Here is a 13,159-nt window from a genome sequence, read left to right on the forward strand (position 1 = left end):
GCCCCCACCCCCGAGCTCCTCCTCTTGCAGGGCTCAGACCATCCCTCTGAGAAAACCAGCCGGTGAAGGGTATTTACCGGTGTGACATTTCTGCAGGATAAGAAGCTTCATTTACACAGCGAGGTATAAACAGCATCGATACAAAGTCTGTGTTATTTGTAATCACAAATAATTAATTGTAATAAATATGTATCAAGTAACTTTGCAGCACGCCTTTCAGGGCCAAGACGCAGATATGTTCCACTCGGACGTGCTCTCTGGAAGGAGAAGACGGACATTAGCAGCATTTTCTGACTCACAGCCGTACTCCCGGCCTTGGAGAACACCGGCATTCCCAGCTCTCCGGCCCCTGGGAGCGAGTCCACCCAAGGCTCCGAGGCCTTGGAACGGGGGCGTGAAACCCAAACCAAACGCGCCATCCACGGCCCAGGAACAAACCCCAAGCGCATTGCTGGCAGCAACACCAGCGCCACAAACTTCCACCGACCTCCTTCACGCTTCCCTGTGGCACTTGCCTGGGAACACGCATCCCAGACGGTCACAAAGCGGCTCCCAGCCGCGCCTTCTGCTTAGTTTTCCCCTTGGTCTCTGTCAGCTCCGCGTGTGTTTGCGCTTACTCCGAGTCATTTCTCAGCTACAGATACGCTTCTACCAGGAGATGGACAAGTTTCAAGAGTAAATATTCTTCTGACATGTATCCGGCTCTTGGAAAGGGCAGTACGCGACAGACAGGTAATAACACAGCTTTCCTAAGCGCAGGAGCTGCAGGCTCTGGATGCCAACAACTAGCTCTACAACTGTTGCGCACACATTGATTTTTTTTTCACCATTCGCTGACAGAACAAGAATATACACACTTGTGTAGGCTTTTCTCTCTTCCTCACATTTGATCTTCAGGTTTGCAGTTCTCCTCACCTCGAGGAACTCCAGGTTAATGTAGGGAAGCCCGCACGTCCTCAGCTCCATCTCTAGAGGGCTCAGCATAGTCTGGAGCTGCAGGGGAATGATGGACCCAAGGCCAGCACGCACTGCAGTCATGCACGCCGGAGTCTGCGGCTCACGCACCCTCAAGCTGCGGATCGCTGTTGCGTACACGTCCTTGTTCTCCCACCTGCAAGGGCAGAGATCCAGGACAAAAAGGAGAGCGCGTAAGAGCCCTCGTGCCCTGCTCCAGCCGCAATGAGGAGAGCGCGGAACCGCATTGCGCAGCCGCCGGCCGGGCTGGCCCAGGGGCAGTGCTGAAGCACCGCCAGGAGCAGTGGGGCGGGGCCGAGCGCGTCGGCGGGGCGGAGCCTGGCCGTGGAAGGGAAGGGGGCGGGTCCCGGCCGGGAAAGGGGGCGGGGCCTGGCCGCGTGCCACCGCCCGTTGCCACAGCGCTGGGGAGCGCGGGTCGATTGTTGCGTGGATTGTTGGGTCGATTGTTGGGTGCGTTGTTGGGTGGATTGTTGGGTGCGTTGTTGGGCTGGACCCGTCCCCACAGAGCTGGGAGCGCCCGCAGCCGGGAGCGGGGTGCAGTTCTGCCCGTGCTGCGCCGCGCCAGGCCCCTCGCACTGCCGCAGCCGCTTTCCCTGCAGTGCTGAGAGCGCAGCCCTCTCCTGAGCTCTCTGCTCACCTACCCACGTCCCTAGCCACCTGCCCACCCACCCACCCACCCCCCTCCCCATCTTCCTTCCCCCCTACACACCCACCTCCCTCACCATCTTCCTCCCTACACACCTGCCCCCCGCCAGGGAGGCCCGGGGCCGAGGCAGCAGGAGGAACCCGGCTCTCCGTCCCAGGACACAGCCATGCCCTCGGCCGCCGATAACCAGGCGGCAACGCTGCGGTGCGGTCACTGGTAAGGCATGCAGCGGAGGCTGCCAGGGGTCTCCGGGAGCCATCGCTGCACACACATCCATACGTATCCCCTTGACATGCTGCCACGGGCTGGGAGGGGCAGCTCACTAACGAACATGCCCCCTTCATTACAAGCGGCTGGCACGTGGTTCTGCAGTGTCAGGGCCTGACAACCTGCTCAGCCTTGACTCAAGTTTCTGACTTGAGCACGTAGGCAGGAACCAAAGTATTTGGTAGAAACAAAGACTTGGTTTTCAGCGAGGCACACGTGAACTCCATGGTTCCAAGTTCCGGTTCAGCATCTGGCAGAAGCCGGGATGTTGAAAACAGAACCAGGAGGCACCTCCTGTTTCTCTCTGATGACGCTTCCCTTTTCCCAGCCACACCAGTGTCGGTAATACATTCGCCGACAGCGATGCCAGCTCAGAAGTTACCTCCTGAGTACAAGCAACTACAGACATTCCCTTTTTTTTCCCAAAGGGACGTGGGACTCCAAGCAGTTTCTGGCAGCATCAGCCCGGCTGGTTTGCAAGCAGCTGTGTACATGCAGTTGAGATGCTGCTGTTGGACTTTGCTGCTTTGCCGGGCTGTTGCCTGCTTGGGATCTGGCCAAGGAGAAAACTGAACGGCTCTGCTGGTTTTCTCCTTGGTGACATGGGAAGGCACAATAGGTTATAGAACTAATGTTGGTGTTCTGGGTTGTGCTTTAGTCTGGGGAGCATCGTCTAGAAAGGATGCTACCTGCCTGAGGCAGGAACAAGGGCGAAGCTCAGAGTGCCTCAGTTCTTTTTGGATCTTCTCTGTTTGTAAGCCTTGCCTTGTCCTCCAGACAGGAAAATGAGTCTTTTTTGGGAAGGGGGTGAGCGGGGCAGTTTTGGCTCCAGAGTAAGATGGCTGCTGCTATCATTCACTGAGCAAATCTGGCCCAAGAGGGTCTGTTCTGTAGTTTTTCCGAGCAGAGCACTGTTCGACCTCTCATAGCCCGGTTAGTTTCAGGAAGAAACTCTGATCTTCACGGATGAGCTTATTAATTAGTTCATCACCTTGAACCTGGTGATAACTTGTTTATGCTGCAAAATTTGCCTTTCTCATAATGAAATCCATCCCCCTTGATTTTATCTCCATGTAGTGTGAACACTGTGACCTTTGCATGCTATAGGCGTTAATATCCCACCTATGAAGGAATGTGGAGGCCTGGCTGGGCTTGCCTTGCTCTTTAGTTACTCGGTTCTCTAAACCATGAATTCATCAAAAGCTTTCTTAGGATTTTTGTGCTGTGAAAAACTGCTTGCAACTGTGGTCAGTGTTATTTTCTGCAAAGTAACCTCTGCGATGTTTCTCATAGCAACAAGGATATTCCTGCCTCTAATTTCACGATTCATGAAGTCCACTGCAGCAGATTTCTTGCAGCGTGCCAGTACTGCGAGGTTTACATCCCAAAATCGGAAATGAAGAACCATTTTGCATCTGAGCACGTGGAGGTGAGAAACGCATTCCTCCTCTAAAACTGCTGTCCTCTGTGGCAATTAATCTCATGAGGTCTGTTTATTGTAGGTTACCTGCGAGTGTGGGATGAAGATGGAAAAACAACACTTGGAGGACCACAAGGCTGGTGAACATCTATTGATGTTAGGAGATGTTTTGAAGCTACTCGATGGTATTTCCAAGCACCGATTCCAGAGCCTTTCTGTCAGCCAGGAGCCGGACTCCAAATTGTGATTGAGGCACCCTTTTTATCGAGCCCTAAATTCACACCCTCTGAGAGAAGGTGGTTGGAAACTGCCTTCAAGCAGTGGAGCCTGCTCAAGTCTTCATATCCAAGGGTTATCTGCGATAATTGGTGATTTTGTCCTTGTTAGTGATGAGGATGAAAAATGGTGCGCTGTTTCAGAAACACAGAATATGATGAACTCCACTTCTTCCGTTCCTTTCACATGACGCATTTCTGACTGCTGCAGTGGTCATGTGCATTTTAATAAGTCATGATGTCCAACAGACTTTGAAAAGAGTTTGTAAAATCAACAGGGATTTTTTCAGTTTCTGACTCCAGTTGGCTGCCGTCACAGGCAATCTTGTAATCAATGTCAGCCCCTTCCCTTCCTATGGGCCCCCCTTGCAGACAGCTCTGCAAGTGCCACCTAAGTCTGCTTATTGCTGACAAACAAAGGATTTTCAAACGGTGAAGATATGACCAGGTCAAACCCCTGGAAGCACTTCATCCCGCACGTTTGTGCGTAGTGGTTCTAGTTTTGCCTGTAAAGCAAATGATGACGTATTCTTGCAGCATCTGCTATTCTAACAGGGCTTTCATCTCTCTGTAACCCCTCTGGAAGGGCAACTTCCCTGTCATTCAGTCGCGGGTGAAGGACATAGGCAAGCAATTCTTGCCGAGTAGTAAGTGAGCTGTAAATCTGTTCCCTCGCAGAACACACACGGAGAAGTTTTTCTAGCAGTGCTCAGTGCAATGGGATCAGGACTGGGTTTTGAGACTGTCCCTGAAAGCTATCTTCAAGAAGCACAGTGGGAAGGAATCTGCTGTCCAAGTATGACAGGTTTTAAAGGAATGTCCTGAGTCTTCGGAGTGCTTCAGCTGGCGTGTTTATGACTACACAGGTTACACAGCCTGCTGGTCTTCACATTTCTCACGTGCTATCCTACTCCAGGCTATCCTTTAGCGTAGCTTTAGATCTGGCTAAAGAAAGAAAGGACCGCTCAGCTCTTCAGCAAACGGGGAACCTCCCTCCACCTTTGCCTCACTCTTCCATATGTGAAGAAGAATCCCTCGTTCTTTTTTCCAGGCGTTTGTGTGCCTTCTGCGACTTGTCCTCTGCCCTTACTGCGAAATACAGCTGCCTTTGAGAGCCATGGTTGACCATGAACTTTACTGCAGCACACGGACGGAGGAATGCGAAAACTGCCACCGCTACATACTGGTGCGAGACCTGAAAGAACATCCTCGCGTCTGCGGGCTAGTGGGGGTACAAACCCAAGGAAGTGCACCGTCTGGCTTTGAGGATGAGGATGCACATTTGCAAGACCTCCGGCACAGTGGAAGAGAATCAGGAACAGGTAACTGCGCTGGGCCACTGTGGGGAATGCCCAAGGGGCTAGAAAAGCAGATTTATAGCAGCTGTGTAGGGGGACATCCCTTAAGGACATTAGCAGAAGCAATGTTTCAGCAGCACAAAGAAATCAGAAGCGAGGTGAGGTGCAGAGATGAGTAATAACCAGCTTCATATTGGACATTTGGCAGCCGATCCAAGCGTAAGGGTTTGTAACTCTTTCTGGGAAAACGCTGGGTAATGACAGCTCCAGAGCCACTGGGAGCGGGCTGATTTTCCCGTGGAACAGAACTGCAAAGGTATAAGCCAGCTACACAGAGGACTGCTGAGGTCCCTGGGGTGAGAGCCCAGGCCACTGCCGATTCTTTTGTCTCAAAGTATCGAGCTTCGCAACGAAAGCGGGAGTTGTTTGCTCGTGGCACATTCTGCCTGGGTTTGTGCGGCAGCTGCGCTCCTCCTCGGTTAAGCAGCAGGGTAGGTAAGATCTGGATGTGGGGTCACGCCTGTAGCACTGCGCATTTCTGCAGTGACGTCCCGGACATCGCTGAGACTCTTATCAGCGGGGCAGACATGAAGCGTCAGCTGGTTGTGGAAGGAGAAATGGTGCTAAAGGATTTATTGGAGGCAGTCGTGGGCTTTTTTAGCAGACCGCTGGCTCTATCTTGGACCCCAAAACACTACTCTCACGCTGGATGGCGTGGATTTGCTGATGTGGAATGAATTCAGCAAGTGTGACTAGAGTAACTGTTGCCTTAACGTGTGCTCAGGTTGCCGTCCTGTGACACAGAACAGCAGCCTGTTGCGTAGGGATCCAACTGCGCCAGACTTCTCTCTGGTAGGGGATGTAACTCTGCTTTGCTTTGCAGATGATGAGCCCGTCACCCTGCCGTGTCAAAGTTGTGGCTTGCGGTACCCTATCTACGAGCGGATGGATCACGAGGTTTAGTATTTTCTTGTATTACCTACTGACAAATAATGATTTTGAAAGCTCTTGTAACGTGCAACTCCAGGGCCTGTAGTTTAGTTTGCAACAGAAATGTTTGCCTTGCACATCCGAGTGATGTTAAAACCAGCATGTGTGTCTCACAGCTCAGGTGGGAGAGGAGCAGAGGCGTGTAACCTGTGTAGGTAAGAGGGGAAGGAGGCAACGCAGGCTGTCCATCTAGGAGATGGAGGAATGTCTCGCAGGGTAGATGTGAAGAGAGAGAGAGAGAAAGGTTAAGGACGTGACTCTATCGGGAGCTCAGCCTAAGCGAGGAGCGGTGGGTTTATGAAGTGCTGAGTGCCGCGCAGCGCTCAGCAGGGGATTCAGACGCTTCTCGATATTGCTGCCTGGTATTTCTGCTATGGAAAGAACACCAGGTCTTGGTGCTGCTGAAGCTGTTACTGCTGTTCAAGAACACTGGACAGGTACCAACTAGACCGCTCGGTGCTTTAATGCTTCCGTACACCTAAAGAGCAGAGTCGGGGAGGGGGGTGCCCGCGGAAGAGACAGTCCTCTGGGCTTCGCTGCTAGGACAGAGAAGTTAGGAAAACGCTAAGCTCGCTCATTTTCTCTTTCACGGCTCTTTTGCATTCTTACAGTCCTAACTAGTGACGTTGTGTTTTGCCGGTTGGTTCTTCTGGGCCTTTCCTGTCCTAGGTGATAGTAAAGTCAATATGAATAGAAATGAGATCTGACAAAATTTCATAGCTTATCACGTGTTAAATGGTCGTGCTGACAGGAAGGACAAGTCCCATCCACCTCCTATGGCAGCTGGCTGGTGGAAGACGACTTTATCTCACAAAGATAACAGATGCTTTCCTTTCTAGTTCCTATTTTTGTTTTGTGGGTTTCTGTCGTCTCCTTTTGTTATTCCTCGATGCAATCAACCGGCAGGAAAACATGACGTTATAACAAGGATAGCCAAGAGGGGCACTTCTGTGGGCAGCATGACTTGGAAATCACTGTTAAACTGATTTTTGTTTTGCATTTGGTTTTTAAGATGCCACTCATAGCAGGCCAATATCAGGAACCTGATCAGAGCTACCCTGACAGGACTCTAGGGCTGCTTTCCCCATGCTTGGCCCTGGCTTTGCAGGGTCATGTGTAGGTGTGAGAGGCACAAGCACGAACAGGAGCAGGTAGGGTTGTTGGCTGGCTGGCGGCAAGGCCCCAGCTACGGGGTGGTTCTCTTCAGCAGGACCGGCTCATGCTGCCAGGTCCAGTTTTGCTCAGGTCCTGTGATAGCCAGTCATTCTTCCTAAGCTCTGGCTAAGAGCAAATGCACGTGTCAGCAAACGATACCTACCTCTTCCGAACAAACAGTTCCCTGCTAACCTTCACCTTGCTGAGGGGGGATGCTCTGCAGTGCTTTTATGGGAATAAGTCTGAATAAACTGTCATGGAAAGAGTCAGACATCTGTTTTGTTTTAGCTCGTCTGTGTGCTGCGCCCAGCAGCTGAGGACTCCATGCCTCCTAAGGCCAAGAGGCAGAGACAAGAATCAGCAGAGCCACCCTGGACACGAAGCAAGTGCCAAGGTATGGGCAAAACACACACTTACACACGCACGGTTTTCCTTTACGTTGCAGGAACACTGGGTGTGTTCCAAGCTCACTAGATGTTGTTACCCTGTTCTGCCTCCAAAATTTACAAATCTTCGATCCTCCACCATTTTATGCAAGAAAGATGAAATCCTTAGAACTCAGTATCCTCAAAGATCTTGGTTGCAAAGCTGTATGCTGCTGGAATGGCAGTTGGCTCTACTTGTGTTACCTGAACGGTCTTGAATCTCTCCGGCTGCATTGACTGTTCCTGTGAAGCGCTGTGTTTGTGTCATCTGAGGAGATGTTTCTCCTTGGCGCACAGGTCGCTGCATGAAGAAGGAGCCTGGACCTCCTGCAGAAGAGGCCCGGCTGCCGAGGAGACCAAGGAAAACGGCAGCCGGCGGGAATGCACAGCTGCCCGCTCCCACCTCACGAGGGAAGGCCAGGAAGAAGGCGGCTGGCAAGAGGGGCAGAGCGAGGAAGAGAGGGGCCTGTGAACGTGCAGGTGCGTCACCGTCCCCTCAGAGGCCTGCCAAGTGCTCCCGCTCGGAACCCTTCACGTCCGGCCCGTCGAGATATTCTCCGAGCCAGCCAAGGTAACACCTCTGCCTTCCGTTCCAGGCAGCCGCGCCGGGGCTGCCCCGAAGGGTGAGGGGCCGGCGGCACTGCAGGAACAAGTTTTGCTCTGCTGGGAGCAGGGGCGCAGCCTCAGCCTGGCGCACTCGCGTCTTCAGGCGGCAGCGACCCAGCAGCGGCGGCAGTGACAAATGCATTCCAGTCCTCCGCCCTGTCCCCTTGCGCTGCAAACCCGGGTGCCCTCGTGTGTGCTTGCAGCTGAAAGGGTGTCACTCCATGTAACGCGGCTGGTGCTTCTCCGCGTGTCAAACAGCAAACGTAGACTTTTATAGCCAAGTAGAACGGGCAAAAGGGTCCCTGGGAGACAGTGTCGCAGAGCGCCTTGGTCCCTGTCCAAGGCAGCGCTCTCACCTGAGCTTTCCTCTCTGCTCTTTGAGTACAATCTGGTGGTTCTGCTCCAAAAGAAGTGGGTCAGGGCTCAGGAGAAGCTTCCTCCCAGCCCCCGCAAAGTCTCCCTGGTGTGAAGGACCTGTGCTCAGTTAGCAGTGAGAGCGCTGACGTGGGTGGGCTGGCTTCCTCTGAAAGCATCCCTCTCCATCCTTGACAGCACCAGCAGCGAAGGAGAAAGCAGCCTCAGGACACAGCACACGGGCTGCTCCATGCAGCTGCAGGCGCCGGATCCAGAGGTGAGGCAGCCAGCGCAGAGCAGAGCAGAGCGCGTGGCGTCGCTCCCGCGTCGGGTGCGCTACGGGACGCCTCCGTTGCGGAGCGCTCGGTGGGCAGCGCTGGGCTCTGCTGGTGCACGGGCGGCATGAAGCGCTGAGGGCTGACGCGCTGTGGGCTCGCTGCACGCTGGGCTCATCCTGAGCGGGGCTTGCTGGGAGGAGAGGGCAGCGCCTGCCCTGCTGCTCCTCACGGCGCTTTGTTCAGGGGCATGAGCTGATGTTACAGCCCTTCCTGCACCAGCGAGGCTCTTATCAGTGGCTTCCACTCAGGGACTCTTTGCAAACAGCATTTTCACTTGTTCTTTTTCCCTTTCCCTTTAGCTGATGACCAGGAGCCAGGCAGCTTCGCAGCCACAGGGGAACGGACCCAGCAACTGATAAAGCCACGTTCGGCCCTCTGCGGACTAATTCCATGCAGTAGAAGTCATTTCTTTTAGCATAAGAAAATTACTATGTTGCCATGTCATTGAATTTCTACAGATATTGTCATTTACAAATAAATTATTTATTTTTGCGCAGGAGAATTCCTATACTGCCATGTCACTGAGTTTCTACAAATTTAGATAGTTATAGGCAGTTGTAGTTACAGCTGGCTATAGGCATAGGCGGCTACAGGCAGTGATCACGATATATATAGGTACTTTTAGGGTGTTCAAGTATACTACAGGTTTTCACTCCTATGATCTATACCAGTAGCACCCCACACTAGCGGCCCCCACCGTGACCTTGAAACCCCCCTGGGCTGTGTTTCTGGCGAGCTCTTTGCAATACCCCCTGACGCAGTGTTTGTGACCCCCTGAAATTTCAGCCCCTTGTGCCAGCCAGTCTCGAGTGGAGTGAGGCCCCCCCGGAGCTGCGTGCCGCAGAGGGGCATCCAGAGCCCCCTGCCTGCGGGAGGCCAGGCTCCTTGGCCAGCGGCTGGAGCACGCCCAAGGCGCAGCGGGATGTGGGATGGAGGCCAGTGGGAAGGTGCCGGGATGGTGCCAGGGCACCCTCACAGCCCTGGCAGCTGGACCCCTCCCTGGAGCCCGGCGTTGCGTCCCCCCTGGGCCCAGCACAGCACATCTTCTGGCGTCTCACAGGGAATGGGGGTCTGCGCCTCCGCCGCATGTGTTCAGGGGTCACCTGCATGCCCAGGACACAGACAGGGGGATGGTGGCAGCCGGGGGTAAGCTCTGAGCTGGGGCTTCCTTGGGGGACATTTCTTAGTAGCATAGACTGATATAGTATTCAAAAGTTTACATTCTAAATAGAGTTAAATGTTTTCTCCAAACATGGTGCAATCCCATATGACATACGGAATATAGAAGGCTAATGTCAAAAAATGGCATCTGTCTGTTCAGTGTGCTATCAGCTTGAGGTTAAGGGATTCTGAAGGGTCTCGTGCCCTTTACCCTTGAGAAACTCTGACTCAGATATATAGGATGAAATTCAACCCACTTAATGGCGGGACTCCCTCCTCTGATAGGTTGATTTTCCCTGACTAACCAGGCTAACAAAAGACCAGTTGGGAAGTATAAATCAGAGGATGTTATCAGCTCCTTCTGGAGAAAAACCCAACCAGGATGTTAACAGAGTGAGCTAAGAAGCCCCAAGAGACAGAAAAGTGCTTTATTGCCTTCAGAGCACGTTCTGACTCATTGTTAATTGACAGGAGCCAAGTTAGACAAGGCAGGAGCACAGCGATGGCAATACACAGAGCCATAGGTTTGCAGTGTAGATTCTGCACTGACGGCGTGAGCTGGGGCGTAAAATGCACGCTAAATTCTATGACGGCTCTTTGAATACTCCCTGACGCAGTGTTTCTGACCCCCTGAGATTTGAGCCCCTTGTGCCAGTCAGTCTCGAGCGGAGTGAGGCCCCCCGGAGCCGCGTGCTGCAGAGGGGTGTCCGGAGCTCCCCACCTGCTGGAGGCCAGACAGTCTGCAGCGTTGTTTCCAGCAGCTCCGTTGCCCTGCACCAACGCAGCTGCAGCAGCCCAGGAGTTAATTCTTTCCAGCCCCAAAGAAGGACACGATACATCTCAAGGGATGTTAAGAATCTCCTTTATGCAAGTTACACTCCATGGCCAAGAGCACTTAACAGGTTAATGCTGCGAACGGTACCGAGACGGACACACACCAAGCCAGAACTAATACCCAGCTCCAGAGTTCTGCCATTGTGTAGTGTAATTTTACATTCTGAATGAATAGATAGTTGTAAAAAAAAATAAAATCACAAACCAATCTCTGCTTTGACAAACAAGCCTGTTACAGACAACGTCAAGTGATTTAGAGCACAAGGAAGTCATGATGATTAGAAAAGCTTTAATTAAAAGGCCATTTGAGCTCCAGGCAAACCGCTGCAGCACTTCCATTCTAGTGGCATTAAAAAAACCCAACCAACCAAAGAAACAAAAAGCCAGTGCCGCCCCCACCCCCGAGCTCCTCCTCTTGCAGGGCTCAGACCATCCCTCTGAGAAAACCAGCCGGTGAAGGGTATTTACCGGTGTGACATTTCTGCAGGATAAGAAGCTTCATTTACACAGCGAGGTATAAACAGCATCGATACAAAGTCTGTGTTATTTGTAATCACAAATAATTAATTGTAATAAATATGTATCAAGTAACTTTGCAGCACGCCTTTCAGGGCCAAGACGCAGATATGTTCCACTCGGACGTGCTCTCTGGAAGGAGAAGACGGACATTAGCAGCATTTTCTGACTCACAGCCGTACTCCCGGCCTTGGAGAACACCGGCATTCCCAGCTCTCCGGCCCCTGGGAGCGAGTCCACCCAAGGCTCCGAGGCCTTGGAACGGGGGCGTGAAACCCAAACCAAACGCGCCATCCACGGCCCAGGAACAAACCCCAAGCGCATTGCTGGCAGCAACACCAGCGCCACAAACTTCCACCGACCTCCTTCACGCTTCCCTGTGGCACTTGCCTGGGAACACGCATCCCAGACGGTCACAAAGCGGCTCCCAGCCGCGCCTTCTGCTTAGTTTTCCCCTTGGTCTCTGTCAGCTCCGCGTGTGTTTGCGCTTACTCCGAGTCATTTCTCAGCTACAGATACGCTTCTACCAGGAGATGGACAAGTTTCAAGAGTAAATATTCTTCTGACATGTATCCGGCTCTTGGAAAGGGCAGTACGCGACAGACAGGTAATAACACAGCTTTCCTAAGCGCAGGAGCTGCAGGCTCTGGATGCCAACAACTAGCTCTACAACTGTTGCGCACACATTGATTTTTTTTTCACCATTCGCTGACAGAACAAGAATATACACACTTGTGTAGGCTTTTCTCTCTTCCTCACATTTGATCTTCAGGTTTGCAGTTCTCCTCACCTCGAGGAACTCCAGGTTAATGTAGGGAAGCCCGCACGTCCTCAGCTCCATCTCTAGAGGGCTCAGCATAGTCTGGAGCTGCAGGGGAATGATGGACCCAAGGCCAGCACGCACTGCAGTCATGCACGCCGGAGTCTGCGGCTCACGCACCCTCAAGCTGCGGATCGCTGTTGCGTACACGTCCTTGTTCTCCCACCTGCAAGGGCAGAGATCCAGGACAAAAAGGAGAGCGCGTAAGAGCCCTCGTGCCCTGCTCCAGCCGCAATGAGGAGAGCGCGGAACCGCATTGCGCAGCCGCCGGCCGGGCTGGCCCAGGGGCAGTGCTGAAGCACCGCCAGGAGCAGTGGGGCGGGGCCGAGCGCGTCGGCGGGGCGGAGCCTGGCCGTGGAAGGGAAGGGGGCGGGTCCCGGCCGGGAAAGGGGGCGGGGCCTGGCCGCGTGCCACCGCCCGTTGCCACGGCGCTGGGGAGCGCGGGTCGATTGTTGCGTGGATTGTTGGGTCGATTGTTGGGTGCGTTGTTGGGTGGATTGTTGGGTGCGTTGTTGGGCTGGACCCGTCCCCACAGAGCTGGGAGCGCCCGCAGCCGGGAGCGGGGAGCAGTTCTGCCCGTGCTGCGCCGCGCCAGGCCCCTCGCACTGCCGCAGCCGCTTTCCCTGCAGTGCTGAGAGCGCAGCCCTCTCCTGAGCTCTCTGCTCACCTACCCACGTCCCTAGCCACCTGCCCACCCACCCACCCACCCCCCTCCCCATCTTCCTTCCCCCCTACACACCCACCTCCCTCACCATCTTCCTCCCTACACACCTGCCCCCCGCCAGGGAGGCCCGGGGCCGAGGCAGCAGGAGGAACCCGGCTCTCCGTCCCAGGACACAGCCATGCCCTCGGCCGCCGATAACCAGGCGGCAACGCTGCGGTGCGGTCACTGGTAAGGCATGCAGCGGAGGCTGCCAGGGGTCTCCGGGAGCCATCGCTGCACACACATCCATACGTATCCCCTTGACATGCTGCCACGGGCTGGGAGGGGCAGCTCACTAACGAACATGCCCCCTTCATTACAAGCGGCTGGCACGTGGTTCTGCAGTGTCAGGGCCTGACAACCTGCTCAGCCTTGA

The 13,159-nt window shown here is 53.9% G+C and overlaps 1 protein-coding gene across 1 annotated transcript; it reads left to right on the forward strand.

Annotated features, from left to right (window-relative positions):
- The first annotated feature begins 3,460 nt into the window (after positions 1-3,460).
- On the forward strand, positions 3,461-9,759 carry LOC308064056 (uncharacterized protein). Its single transcript, XM_080387935.1, has 4 exons — positions 3,461-7,420; positions 7,749-8,022; positions 8,610-8,688; positions 9,049-9,759. The coding sequence occupies exons 1-4, from the start codon at positions 7,351-7,353 to the stop codon at positions 9,103-9,105; spliced, it is 480 nt and encodes a 159-aa protein (XP_080244061.1). The 5' UTR covers positions 3,461-7,350; the 3' UTR covers positions 9,106-9,759.
- Positions 9,760-13,159: the final 3,400 nt, after the last annotated feature.

Source organism: Falco punctatus, assembly GCF_963210335.1.
Source record: "Falco punctatus genome assembly, chromosome: 1".
NCBI lineage: Eukaryota > Metazoa > Chordata > Aves > Falconiformes > Falconidae > Falco > Falco punctatus.

What these genes read in the sequence shown, in the direction of transcription:
- LOC308064056 (XM_080387935.1), top strand. Translation starts at nt 7,351, where the DNA reads ATGCCTCCTAAGGCCAAGAGGCAGAGACAAGAATCAGCAGAGCCACCC. An exon ending in TATTCTCCGAGCCAGCCAAG is followed by an intron (nt 8,023 to 8,609) that starts GTAACACCTCTG and finishes CATCCTTGACAG; the next exon opens with CACCAGCAGCGAAGGAGAAA. An exon ending in TGCAGGCGCCGGATCCAGAG is followed by an intron (nt 8,689 to 9,048) that starts GTGAGGCAGCCA and finishes CTTTCCCTTTAG; the next exon opens with CTGATGACCAGGAGCCAGGC.